General features: G+C 34.4%; 1 protein-coding gene across 3 annotated transcripts in view; it reads left to right on the top strand.

Annotated features, from left to right (window-relative positions):
- Casd1 (CAS1 domain sialic acid O acetyltransferase 1) overlaps positions 1-9270 on the top strand; it is a 45072-nt gene extending 35802 nt beyond the window's left edge. For all 3 annotated transcript variants that reach the window (XM_087204714.1, XM_021242843.2, XM_004862694.3), the window contains 5 exons: positions 777-878; positions 2597-2737; positions 3389-3466; positions 7002-7094; positions 7828-9270. In XM_087204714.1, the coding sequence (XP_087060840.1) occupies positions 777-878; positions 2597-2737; positions 3389-3466; positions 7002-7094; positions 7828-8094 (681 nt within the window). In that variant the 3' untranslated portion in view covers positions 8095-9270. The remainder of the gene's footprint in view (positions 1-776; positions 879-2596; positions 2738-3388; positions 3467-7001; positions 7095-7827) is intronic.
- The last annotated feature ends 4472 nt before the right edge of the window (positions 9271-13742 follow it).

Raw genomic sequence — 13742 nt, 5'->3', positions numbered from 1 at the left:
CTGTGGTCAAGAGGAGACTTTTTACTATTTTTGTTTGGTTTTTAATAACTATTTTAAAAACCACGATGTTACTTTTTTATACGTTGTTTCTTTAATAATAGAGTTTGTCGTCATTCTTTCATCTGGAAATTGAAGTTTTTGTTTTCTTCTTTGAAAGACTTCATTAATGTGCAGGAATGAACTCAAGACTTCTGCCCTTTCATTCCCAGATTTTCCAGGCTGTCAGATTAATAAAAGGGTACCATTCACTAACTTCACCAGAGTAAAATTATAAACTTTGTTTCTAAGGCTAGTAATGGCACTTGCGTATGGTTGATTAAGGTGATTAATTCAAGGGGGCTCATTTAACTGCAATAGTTAATTAGAGATTGTTACAGACATTTAGAAAAAGAAAAACTGTATTTTAACCTTAACAATTACTCTCTAGGATATTAGCTGAAGTATTTGTATTTGTTGATTAGTAATTATCAGCTGTTCTGTATACTAGATTTTAAATTTTATGTGGAATAATTTTCCATTTACTAGGTTTTAAAAAATTTTGCAGTCTCAGTAGCTTTTATGTGAAGTGCACAGTTTAAAAAATTATTGCCTATTGGTAAAATAAATTTATTTTAAAAAGAAATTTAAATGTAGACACATTTTAAATGAAATTAATAGCATTTACAAATTGTGAATGACTTACATAACCTTAACTTTAGAAAACTTCAATTTGTAATAGAATTGCAAAGCACGTATTGACTCATATTATTTTAATTTTTCTGGATTCCTTTTCTCAGGGTGCATTTGAGAAGATCTTTTCTCTTTGGCCATTGTCCAAGTGTTTTGAACTGAAAGGGAATGTATATGAATGGTGGTTCAGATGGAGGTTAGACCGTTATGTATGTATTTACTTTGTGATATTTTGCCATTTTAAATTATGCTACTAGAAAATGACTTGGAGATTTCTAAGTCTACTTTTATTTTGTTTTACAATAAAGAAACATGTTGATTTAGTAAGTTAAAACAGTCTACTCCCTCCCCACGCATGTATTTGTATATCAGCAGGAAAACATTATAAAAATGTTGTACAGTTTTAATTTATAAGTGATATGTTTTATCCATTCAGAACAGCCTTTAATGAGCCCCAATATGTGTCCTAGATGTTAGAGTCATGAAGTATATATTAGAGAAAGAAGATATACCACTAGGCTTCTAACCCTAACAATCTAGTAGCTTAAAACTCAGATTAGTATTTAGAATGGGGCACTAAACTATGCAGTGTGGATTCAGTGGTAGAAGAATACAAAGAAGAAACAGTATGTTATGAACTTAATCTTGAAAGATGGTTAAGAATCAATTGTCTGAGAAAATGTAAAAGTTCTATTTAGTACAGCATTTGGAAAATAATACACACTAAATAAATAACAGCTACTTCACTGTTTCCCATCTTCTTTTCCTCTGATTCATCTCTCTTTCAACAACGGCTTTCTTAGTGCCTGTTCTGTCACGTGCCTAGTTTCCAGTACCTATTCACCTTCCAGTGTAAGCAATGAATAAAAGAAATCTTTGCTAGTCTCATTAGAGCAATCTACTATGATATGCTCGTCTTAGTCTATTTGGGGTACTGTATAGCAGAATACCATAGACAAGGTAGCTCATAAACAACAAAAAACAATAAAAATGTATTTCTCACAATTCCAGAGGCTTGGAAGTCCAAGCTGAAGGTGCTGGAAGAGATGGAGTCTGTGAGGGCCTATTTTCTGGTTCATAGATACTGTGTTCTTGCTATGTCCTCACATGGTAGAGGGGCCCAGGGAACTCTTTGGGGTCTCTCTTATAGAAAAGGCCAGTAATCCCATTCATAAAATCTGTGTCTATCCTCATGACCATATCACTTCTCAAAGCCTCCATCTTCAAAACTATCACATTGAGAATTAGATTTCAATAAATGAGTTTTGGAGGAATACAAACATTCAATCTATGGCAGTGGTAATTTACATGACATCTGTATTTATCTGTATTTATGTCCTTGTTAAGGAAAGTTCATGTGCTTCCTGTTCTATTTTTTTTTCACTCTTGTATATGTATGTTCCTTTTTAAAAATATGATTTGGTTAGTGGTATTGTTTTTTACTGAAAGGATCAGTATAAAATCTATCATTTTGGGGTATATTTAAATGTTATCATGTCTTTAGGAGAGTTTCTTATTTTTAAGTTGTTGGGGATGGGAGAGTAGCTCAGTGGAAAAATGTGTAGTTAGCATACACAAGGCCCTCACTTCAATTCCCAACATCAAAACATAAAATAAAATTAAAATAAAACAAAATAAAATAGTTTTTTTTTACTTTACTTGCTGCTGAGACTGCTCAAAATGAACCAGCTTTATCTCATATTTTGGGGGAGATGTTTTCTTGTTTGCTACTGATGGTTTCTAATGGTCATTAAGCTTTATTTCATTGTTTGAAATTGTGCTCTAGAAGTTTAAGTTCTTTGTAAGAACTCTGAACCTTTAAGCTTTTAACCTACTTACTTTTATTAATTCAGTCCTCATTAAGAACATATTTTTGCTAGTATTTGGAAAGTAACTGTTTAAAATAAATTTCCTCTCTTTTTTTCAGGTAGTCTTCCATGGCATGCTGTTTGCTTTCATTTATCTGACTTTACAGAAACGCCAAGTACTTTCTGAAGGAAAGGGTGAACCTCTTTTTTCAAACAAAATTTCAAACTTTCTGTTGTTTATTTCAGTAGTTTCTTTCTTGGTAAGTTTTGAAATATAACCTAATTTTCAAAAATCTTAAGTGATATGGAAGTTAACTTTAAGATATAGGAATGTAAGCAATCACTTTTAATAAATAAGTCTTTGCTTCTTATTTTTTTTACCTTTTTCTAATTAGACATAAGTTCTTCTCTTTTTTTTTTTCTTTTTACATTTTGTTTGTTTACTTGTTTGTTTTGTGGTACTGGCACTCAAACCCAGAGTCTACTTGTACTAGGCAGTGCTCCACCATGGGACCATATCCTCAGCCCATAATTTGACATAAATTCTAAAGAAAATGCATAGGGAGGGTAAATATGAAGAAAAACTGAAAAATCAAGTGAAATAAGAATTTTAAAAGTTAGCAATTTGGGAAAAAAAATCCATGGGAAGGTGTTTGATAGAGCCATCACCTCCTCATGATTACTATTTTCAGAAAAGAACAAATCCTCTTCCCCTCTCTCTCTCTGTTCCCTTATGTTTGGGCAGTTAAGCATCCAAAACACGTGAGGACAAACTTGTACTATATACTGATGCTTTTTATATGGCATCATCAACTACTGGTATAATGTTGTACATAAAGAAAACTTGTGAATGTTATGCCCATTTAGGCTTAACTGGTTTTGTGAGCTGACCTATCCTCTTTTTGTTTTAGACCTATTCCATCTGGGCTAGCAGTTGTAAGAACAAAGCAGAGTGCAATGAATTGCACCCTTCTGTTTCTGTGGTACAGGTAATTTTGGAGAAATTGTTCTTAATTTTTGATAAGAATATAGTCTTTTTTGGGATGGGGGATCTTTTTGAAGCAGAGTCCTGCTATGTAGCCCAGGCTGGACTTGAAATCACAGAAATCCTCCTGCCTCCAGAGTGCTGGGATTACAGGCCTGCGCCACCAAGCCTGGTTCTAAGAGAACAAAGTCTTTAGAGATAGCTTTAAATTCAAACTCGAGAAAATGTAGGCAAGTTACTTAATCTTTCTAAGCCTCTGTAGTCATAGGGGATAGTAAAATCTCTCTCAAAAGATTATCGTGTTAAATGTTTGGAAATGATCTAGCTCAGTATTTGTGACTTAGAAAATGTTAATTGCCTTCCTAGCCAGGATCTGCCCAATACATTCAGTGAAGCCAAGTTCTGACCTTCATCATGCTGGTGTTCTGCAGTGTGGGGGTCACCTTTCTCCCTGTGTACCACAGCACCAAGGGGAAGGTCACAGTGGCCATGGAGGTCTTCTCCATCTTGGCTTCCAGTGCTAGGCTGTTGGACTGCATCTTTGTACCTAAGTGCTACATTATTTTGTTAAAGTCAGAGAGAAATTAATTGCATGGGTTCAGAGTTAATAGATACCCTGGGGAAAAGATGCCTTTTTAACTTAATAATATTCATTCACTAAAATAAATATACTAAGACAATTTTACCAGATTTTCTCAGTCAGACACTAGATTACACTGTGGAGTTTGTGGAATATACAAAACATAGTTACTCCTCTCTCCAGTAGTTTTACAGTTACTGCCATTTTTAATAATCACCTTTTCAATCTGGCTGTTATCTGGATTTGTGTTCCATTAATTGTACTGTAATTAGTGTTATTTTTGCTCACATTTGTTATATTAGTCACTTCTAATTTGTCTATGCCTTGATTGTCTCATTAAGTTTACTAATTTCAATACACCAAATTTTATGTACAGAAAAAAAGAAAATGCTAATTCACTTTGCATATTTAATTTTTAATATTTATTTAAACGTATTTCTTTATTTAATTATAGTTATTATCTATTATGTGTTATGTACTATGCCAGGTAGAAGAAGCTCAGTGTTAAGATACAGCTCTTGTCCTCAAGAAGTATGTAAGTCTAATAGAGATATAGACAAATATTCATTCATTTAAATTTTTTTTTTTTATTCATTTAAAGAATTTTTGATACTCTATGTTAGATTTTGCATCAAGGAAGATGGCATAGTGAGAGCCAGATCAGGTGTAGTTCCTACCCTACCTTCTCTCACAGATAGTAATTATATAATAACCATATAATAATGAGTAGAAGTGTGCAGTGCTTCACAAGAATATAAGCTGAAAGGGAAGTCGCCAGGGGTCAGAAAGGATTTCCCTGAGAAAATTAAACCAAGAATGGAAGCATAAAGACACAGTGGGCATCAAGAACATAGGCCCCAGCTGGGCATGGTGGTGCACACCTATAATCTCAGCACTCCAGAGGCTGAGGCATAAGGATCCCTGCAAGTTTCAGGGGAGTCTGGGCTACATAGTGAGTTCAAGACTGGCCTGAACTACATAGCAAGATGCTGTCCCCCCCAAAAAAAACCACAACAAAAGAAGAAAAGGAATGTAGGTAGTGGAGTCGACAGGTATGGTACATTCGTGGTCTGTAGACCCAGGGAACTGTGTGATGACTGATGGGCGGAAGTGGGATGACTCCAATCATATTACATTCGGCAGAGCTATGTTTAGTATAAGAATTTTTTTTTGTTTTTTTAGTGTAAGAATGGTTAAGTACAGATTGCTTAGGAAATACATGGCAGTTCTTCCTCTCTTTATTATCAGAGTTGGGTTATTGGAGGTAATGGTGTCTAAGTTAAAAGCCTGAGAGATACGTAGCCCAGCCAGGAGGAGCAGTGAGAGTTAGAAGGCCTTCTAGCCTTGAATTCTTTTCAGTGAAGAGACTAGTTCATTGTTTTGAAACTTCTCTGCAGTGCTCAGTAGCACCCAAGCAAGTGACAGATTCTCCAAACACAATTTGCAGTAAAATTTGTAGGCTTTATATTGTACTCATATAGATTTTCATGAGTTCTATAGACAACAGTAGTGCTTACCAGTAACCTTTTGCACATCATATCAGATACCATTTCTGTGAGTCACCAGATGGAGGGAAACATTTGAACTCACAGTTCACAAATACATAAGAACATGAACAGAGCAAAGGGTGAGGGTGGCTGCACGTGCATACCACTAGCAGAAGCGCTCCTGGGGCATATCTCTTACCTTCCCCATTCTAGCCCATACACACTCCTATACCCATAGGTAGTTCTTTTGTGAGAGCTGTCACTTCACCATCACAGAGTAAAAGAATGAACTGGGAGCTTAAATTGAAGAATGCACTGTTTTATCAACTGCTGCTGCTTTTCAGTGATGTTTGTCCCACATTGTAAGAGTTTAGAGCATCCTTGGGCTGGGGATTTAGCTCAGTGGTTCTGGCACCTGCCTCACAAGCGCAAGGTCCCGAGTTTGATCCCCAGTATCGACAAAAAAAAAAAAGTTTAGAGCATCCTAGTCACTACAAATACTGTGGGCTATACCCTTACCCCTGACCATATTTCACTCTTATTGTTAAATAGCTGCCCATTAAATCACTGAGTTGAATATATCCAAGTAGTTCACTTTGGTTCCCTTTTCCTACACATCTTACTTCCTTACCTTTTATGTATCCCAGAGACTTCCTAATCCTTTGACAGGGGTCCAGGGTGATTACTGAATATAGATTTTTCTCTGAATTATAGATAGATTTTCCAATCCTTTTATAAGCAAAATTTTTTGAAAGAGAGTTGTAAACATGGCAACTTTTTCCCTTACAATTCCTTGCTTCTTTGTGAGGATTGCGGGTTCTAAAGAGAGTTCTTTTCTTAGTAACACTAGATAGTGGATATGAGATTAGGAATTCGAAGTTTAGAAAATGCAAGATTCATCCACTGGATACAAAAGGATAGGGAAGAAAGGCGAAGGCTAGAAGGGCGAAAGCTAGAAATTCTTCTTGGGGGGTAAAAATTCCCAGAGAGAAAATGCAGTGCGAGACATCATCTGCCAAGCCATGCCGAGCAAACATGCAGGCATTCACAGCCATGCCATTTCCCACACTAGCGTGACTGTCAGTGGAAGATGATTTTGAAGTAGGTGGGGAGATGGGTAACTGCTGACTAAACAAATGCTTTGCATAGGAGCAAAATTGTACCATAGGATTTTATGAAATTTTGCCTCATAAATGATACACAGAGGCTCAAGGAGGCTTGTATTTTCTCCTTTATACATAAAACATTCAGCCTGTATTACCTCAAGTCTTCATTGGTATGCAGTGTATAGACATCTGTTGACATACCTCATTTGGTTAGACTTTGAACAACAACAACAAACTTGCCAATACTTTGTGTTAAAAATTCTATAGGTGTCAAATTCAAGAACATAAAGTTACCACTTAAAGCTTCACACAAAATGCTTTTTAATAAATGTATTAATGACATTCACCTTCCTGGTTTTTCCTTAGATTTTAGCCTTCATCCTAATAAGAAACATCCCTGGATATGCACGTTCAGTTTACAGTTCATTTTTTGCTTGGTTTGGAAGAATTTCATTAGAGGTCAGTACATTGATGTTGTGCCTTATCTTAACATAGCTACATGTGTGACTAGATATAGAAGACTTTCAAAACATTCTTTACATTGTCTGAAACTTTTGAGCACAACCAAGATGCTGAAATCAGGAGAGAAAAATATTAGACCAGATATAAATTAAATGAAGCTAGGGGATTCTGATTTGTTATCCACGTCCATAATTAAAAACTGGATTCCTAGAATTCAGATTTTTGAAGTTTACCATTATAAAATTCACCTTTATTATAACTAGAAATTGTAGGAAGATATTTAAACTCATTACCTTTTGTGTGAGATATATAATGTAAAATTTATCTACAAAATCAATTTAAATGTTAGACTTTGAAGTATATTCTGTGTAATCTGAGCTTTAGTATTTGAAACAGAATGTTTTAAAACAGTAGAATTCATATTATAATCATAACAGGTACAGTTTAGAATATGAAATTAAGTTGTCTTTTAAAACAGGGAAACCGAATTTTTCTTTGAGTTCATGAGTCAACTTTTTAAATTTTCTTTGGTTTCATTTTTAGGAGCGATTATATAAAGGTAGGAGTTCTGAGGAGGAAATTCTGCAGTGTATTTTCCAGGGCCAATAGTGAGACAAAATCAGATATTTTTGGAAAATGTTATTGTGCTGTCACATATTTAAATTAGGAAAAATGTGATTTAGTCATAGACCCTCTGAATATATCTAACTTTAAATATGTTTTCTCCTAGCTATTTATTTGCCAATATCACATATGGCTGGCAGCAGACACAAGGGGTATCTTGGTGCTCATACCTGGAAACCCAATGCTCAACATCATTGTCAGCACTTTCATCTTTGTCTGTGTGGCACATGAAATTTCTCAGATCACTAATGATCTTGCACAGATTTTTATCCCTAAAGATAACTCATCTCTCTTGAAAAGGTTGGCATGCATAGCTGTATTTTTTTGTGGACTACTCATCTTATCATCCATTCAAGATAAATCAAGACATTAGGTTACTACAATCCTACCAAAAAAACTTAAACTTTTCAGGCTTACTTTGTGTTTGCCTGGAGGAAAAAAAAAAGCATCTATCTGGAGATATAAATGTTTGTATAAATATAAATGTGTGGCAAGAGAACAGTTTAGTGATGTCTGTCGAACATGTTTTGTTGTATATATTGGAAATGTACATATCCATTGTGAAATACTTTTAAAAAAAAGATGAACCAGAGTGCATCATATAGGATTGCATGTGAAAAGTCTTTTCTACTGGATCTATATTATCATTTATAAATGATTTTAAGTTAACATATGAAGGCAGGGAAATGATTACTTTTCCAGTAAAGAGTATAGATAATAATTTAGTCAGCTTAGTGACAGCACTGAGTGTTTTGATATTTGCTAAATTTGTGGTAATAAGACTGTCTGCACCTATATTCATTGTGGAACTTCCTACTTCACTGAAAACTTTTTTACTCAAGAATGATATACAGTATTTCTTATCATATGTGCAATGATGTGGAATGATAAACAACATGCCTTTAATTTATATGTATTCATATTCAGACGTTATGTTTCCTGACATGATTTTTGTCCTAACTGTTGTTTTTCAGGAATATAAGCCTAAATCTTTGTTCACTTTTTCTCTTGCAGAGTTGTTTTAAGGCTCCATGACAGGGTTTTGTCATAGTTTATGTTATTGTTTCTTTTTATAAAAAGGCCAAATTTTCTTTCCAATCCAAACATTCTTCTGTTGTTTTCCATAAGGTGTACCAGTATGATGCTGGTCACCCTGTGGATCCATGTAAAATGCCCCCCTAATTAATTTTTGTATATTATTTCCAATGTTTGGAAAGCTCTTTATAGCTATTTTGGTATTATCCCCTCCTATTTTTAAAAAGTATTTATCAGTCTAAACATGTGCAGTGTAGTTAAGAGTCAGGTTGTTATGATTGAAATGTAGAGTTTTAAGTAAACTGGTGACTTTGGTCAGTACGTGTTTTTTTTTTATAAGCTAACTGTTAGAGCATACATTTATTTATCTGTTGTACAGATTTGATTATGATTTTTAATGTTTGAAAGATTGCACTTATTTGCTTCTGTGTGTGGGGTAAACTATATATTCTGTTCACAGTATGTAAAAATATGGAATAATTTAAACAGTAAATAAACATTCTGTGGATGCTTATTTTTGTATTGGCAAAGTGTCAGTTAAACAATGTGTGTGTGTGTGTTTTTTAATCTGGGTCCATTAGTGATGGGTTTAAATTTATAATTTATTTTCTTAAATTTGCCTTTCTAAACTCTCAGTAAATATATAAGGGTAGATCACTAAGTTATAGCTGAATGAGGAATAATTTAATAATCAGTGCTTCTATGGATAATCTGCCTTCTACTCATGAATTTTAAGCATTATGGTTTGTCATTTTACTTGAAGATTTAAAAATTTTAATTGTTATTTCTGTAGCACCGGATTGATGCACTACTGACATATTTCCATTAGTTGAGGAATGTGTCCTGTCCAGAAATGTGTGTTCTTTCCTTTCTTCTCTTTGTCTGCCCTTACTTAATCTTTTGACATTTCCCAGGTAGACAATTGTAATGATTCATGGCCCTGCCTCATAGACTGCAGTCTTATAAGTAGAGACTAGTATAGTTATAAATCAAAAACTTCCAACTACTGTGATCACATTATTCTTGCCAGTGATTAGAGTAATTTAGCTCGTGAATTTTATCCCCTGATAAAGATTCTTCTTGATGAAACAGTTGAGAAAGATGACCAGCATCTCTGTTTTGAAACCACTTAACATCTTCCAGAGTGATGCCAAAGTGAATATGCAAATTTTTCTCTACTATTTAAACCCCAGCCTAAAATTTAACTGGTAAGCCCTATTTCTTCATCACATGTTCTCATTTAATATGCAAAACTTTTTAGATATAACTATATATAGTTAAAATACATGATAATTAAAATACCTGGTACTCTTTATGAGTAAGAGGTTACTGTGGAAGTTGCCACAATAACAATATGCGTAGTAAATATGTTGATTTTTTCCTTCATTGACTTAAATACTGACCAGTTCCTTTACTCAATTTTATAATTATTTAAGATGTTAAACGGAATATTTAGATTCAGTAAATTTGAGATAAAAGCACAGAAGTTCTCTAAACTCAGATTTTCTGTAATAGAATCACATTCAGAAATCAACCATCTGGCTCCAAAAAGTACTTGCTTGACTCACATCTACCCAGATCCTTCCCTCTTTCCTGTGCCAACTCTTCCCAAATTTGTGGGTCACCAACAGAAGCAGCACAAACCCCATCCACACCTGAAACCATTTATTGTGCCTCTGAGCTAACTCATATTTTCTTATTAGATTGTTAACAATAAAGGTGGATGGGTAGATAGACAGATACTACATGATCTAGTCCAGAGCCTCATTTATTAGATACTAAATGAAGGCCATTGTATCCAGAAAGTTTGCCGTTTAGAGGAGAATGCCCTTCTCTTTAGATTTGGACATTTATCAGTTTAGCAAATATTGGGGAAACCAAATTGGGGTTTTTATGTTGAATAATCTTAAATTGCTAGTGTGCTGCCAATTTCAACTTTAAAAAGTTATAACTTCCCTTGTTGGGAAAAAAAAAGTAACTTGAGTAGCTACCGAAGAGTTGATATTGATAATTATTATTTTTGTTTTTTTTTTTGATACTGGGAATTGAACTCGGGTCCTTGCCTTTGCAAGGTAGGTGGCGGAACCACTCAGCTAAACCCCTGGCCCCAATATTGATAAATATTGCAAAAGTTGTAAGTATTAAGTTTGGTTATATTAGGGTAGTTTTGAAGACAAATGAAAACTTAAAACACTCATTTTTGAAGAGCACTTTGAAGCTGTATTTCTTTCTTTTAATAAAGTTCTTTCTAGTGTCTATGTAATAGGAGTTAGAAATGAAAAATTTTTCTTAAAGGTAGATCCATAAAGTAGGATTAACAAGGGGCTGTTTTTCAAACAAATTGAGATTATAAACATACTAACAAATTAGAAATGATTTATTTCAATCTTATTTCTTGTTTAAAACATAGTTTTAAAAATACCATTCTGGAGAAGAAAAATAAGCTAGATTAACATTTTGAAAGGAAATTCATGGTTTCCTAGAAGTTTTCTATCACCTGTAGGCAAAATCTTCATGCTTAAAGATAATTATAATTTTTAATTCAATTATTTGTATTCACTTTTACATCACTGATATCTAGAACACATTTCAGGGGGTTTTCTAATAGTGAAAGTTGTTTTAAAAATTGGTTTTTGCAAAAATACAAGTTCTTTAAAAAAAATTCAACTATCACAAATGGATTGTTTCAGTCAGTGCTTACTAAAGAGGTTTAATGTAAGATATACAAATATGTAAGAATTTATGACATTGACTCACAATGGCTACCCACAGAGTTAGGTATGGAAGAGCACACTGGGGATGGGAAGGATCCACTCAAAGGCCTGGAGCTCAGTGTAGTGTCCCATGTGAGTCTGTGTCAGGAGGCAGAAGGGTCCCTGCTGGAAGCCAGGAGATGACATCCAAGGTGAAAGCAAAGACTGGAGCTCCTTCATTTCCCTTTTACACCATTCTGGTGACAATCCTCCCTAGGGTGGGTCTTCCACACCCAGAACTATGCTGAGCCATTCCAGCTGGGCATTTCTTACTCAAGTTGACACAATCAATCCACCTTCATTTGGATTACTTAATTATTTTAATCTCCATTGACAATAGAAAGATCTTCTTAACTGATGGTCAAAGCTCTTGACCTCTTCATATTATCACCAGTCTCTTCTTAATGAATTCCAGTTCACTCAGTACCATGCTATTCTTTCCTCTGGTTCCTTTGTTCCTATTCTTCATCTGCCTAAATCTAACCTATTTTTTATTTTTATTTTTTTATTAGTACATTTTTGCTCTACATAATGATTACATTGTGCTCACTTGGGCAGCTCATATAAATAATGATTACATTCATTGTGGGGAGTTGATACATGTACATAACATCTTAATTTTTTTTTTGTCCCCTATTTTTCCCCTCCCTGCTCCTTTCAACTCTTGGTCCCTTTTGCATTTACAAAAGGTCTGTTTTAATTTTTTTTTCTTCAATTATTTTTTCCCATCTCTTTTCCCTCCTCTCCTATCTCTTGTTCGCCTATCCCCATTTGAAAAAAAAATCTCCCTACTTCCTTTTTATCTCTTTGTTTTCTTTTTAGCTTCTCATGTAAGAGAAACCATGCCATATTTAAGCTTGTGAGTCTGACTTATTTCGCTTAATAGTGTGGTCTAAAGGTACATCCATTTACTTACAAATGTCTCAAGTTTTTCTTTTTATTAGAGTAGTACTCCATTGTGTATAAATACCACATTTTCTTCATTCATCTGTCAATGGACACATAAGCCATTTCCAAGATTTAGCTATTATAAATTGTGCTGCTGTAAACATGGTTTTGCATGTATCTCTTTATGATGACTTTAACTCAAAGTCAAATTTAGGCTTCATCTCTGTGAAACAAAATGTTTTAATTAAAAAAAAAAACCATTGTAACAGTAATACTCTGGCTCTATTATTTTGTTATCTCTTCCATACCTTCGGTAAGATTGCAGCTCCAAGGTACAGTTGGAATTGTATGGATGTAGTAAGATGCTGTGCACAAAGTAGATATAGTAAGCCTTGATCATTAGCTGAGAAATTCTGAATTAATTTTTACTATCCTTAAAACAAAATTCCCTTTTGCCATCTGTGCCCAAAAAGATACTGCCTAATTTATCTTCTTTCACAGCCCAAACTGCTCTTTCCAAGGTCAGTTACTAAAGCTAGCAATCATTTCTCAATCGTCATCCTACTTGGCCCACAAGTGGCATTTAACACAGTTGATGTCCTGCCTCGTCAACAGCCTTCTTCACCAGGCCTCCATGCCCTCCTGTTTTGGGATTTCTTCCTACCTCCATCGCCATTCACTACCTTCATCTCATGTTCTGAATCTCTTCCTACCCTCGGTCTCTAATCCAAAGTTCCCAATGCTTACTCATCAAACCTCTATACCCACTCCTTAAGTGATGTCACCTAATCACATGACCTTTTGTCATCTATATGCCCACATTTACATTTGATCAAAACCTCTTCCCTAAAATTCAGATTCACCTCTCTACTAACCTACTTCCCTCCATTTGAATATTTTAAAGACATCTCTTGCATACCTAAAATGTCTAAAACAGCACAAGAGACAACTAAAAGCTTCATCGACTTTCCCACTAACAAATGATAACTACATGGTTTTTCAGATTTTTTAGAATTGAAGGGTCATCTTTGACCCTTTTTTTCATAAACCTGTCTCATAGTTTAGTAAATCTTGTCAGCTTGCTCTTCAGAATGCAGATATTCTCCATTTAACCCGACCTCCATTTCTATGGCTGTCATTAAATGAATTCACTGCTAAATAAATTGTATATAGTATATACACTATAATATTATGAACAAAGAAATGGTCAGAGGACACTCCAACTTGATGATTTTGTTTTTATTTGCATAAGTCTTACATGTTCTGTAATGTATCACAACTTAAAACTACAGTACTGTACTGTACAACACAATCCCCAAAATTTACAGTACTGTATAAACAAGGT

This window comes from Heterocephalus glaber, unplaced genomic scaffold (genome assembly GCF_053883595.1).
Source record: "Heterocephalus glaber isolate CG9 unplaced genomic scaffold, H.glaber_assembly_v1.0 deba00000546, whole genome shotgun sequence".
Taxonomy (NCBI): Eukaryota; Metazoa; Chordata; class Mammalia; order Rodentia; family Bathyergidae; genus Heterocephalus; species Heterocephalus glaber.
This window is presented reverse-complemented; position numbering and strand designations above follow the sequence as displayed.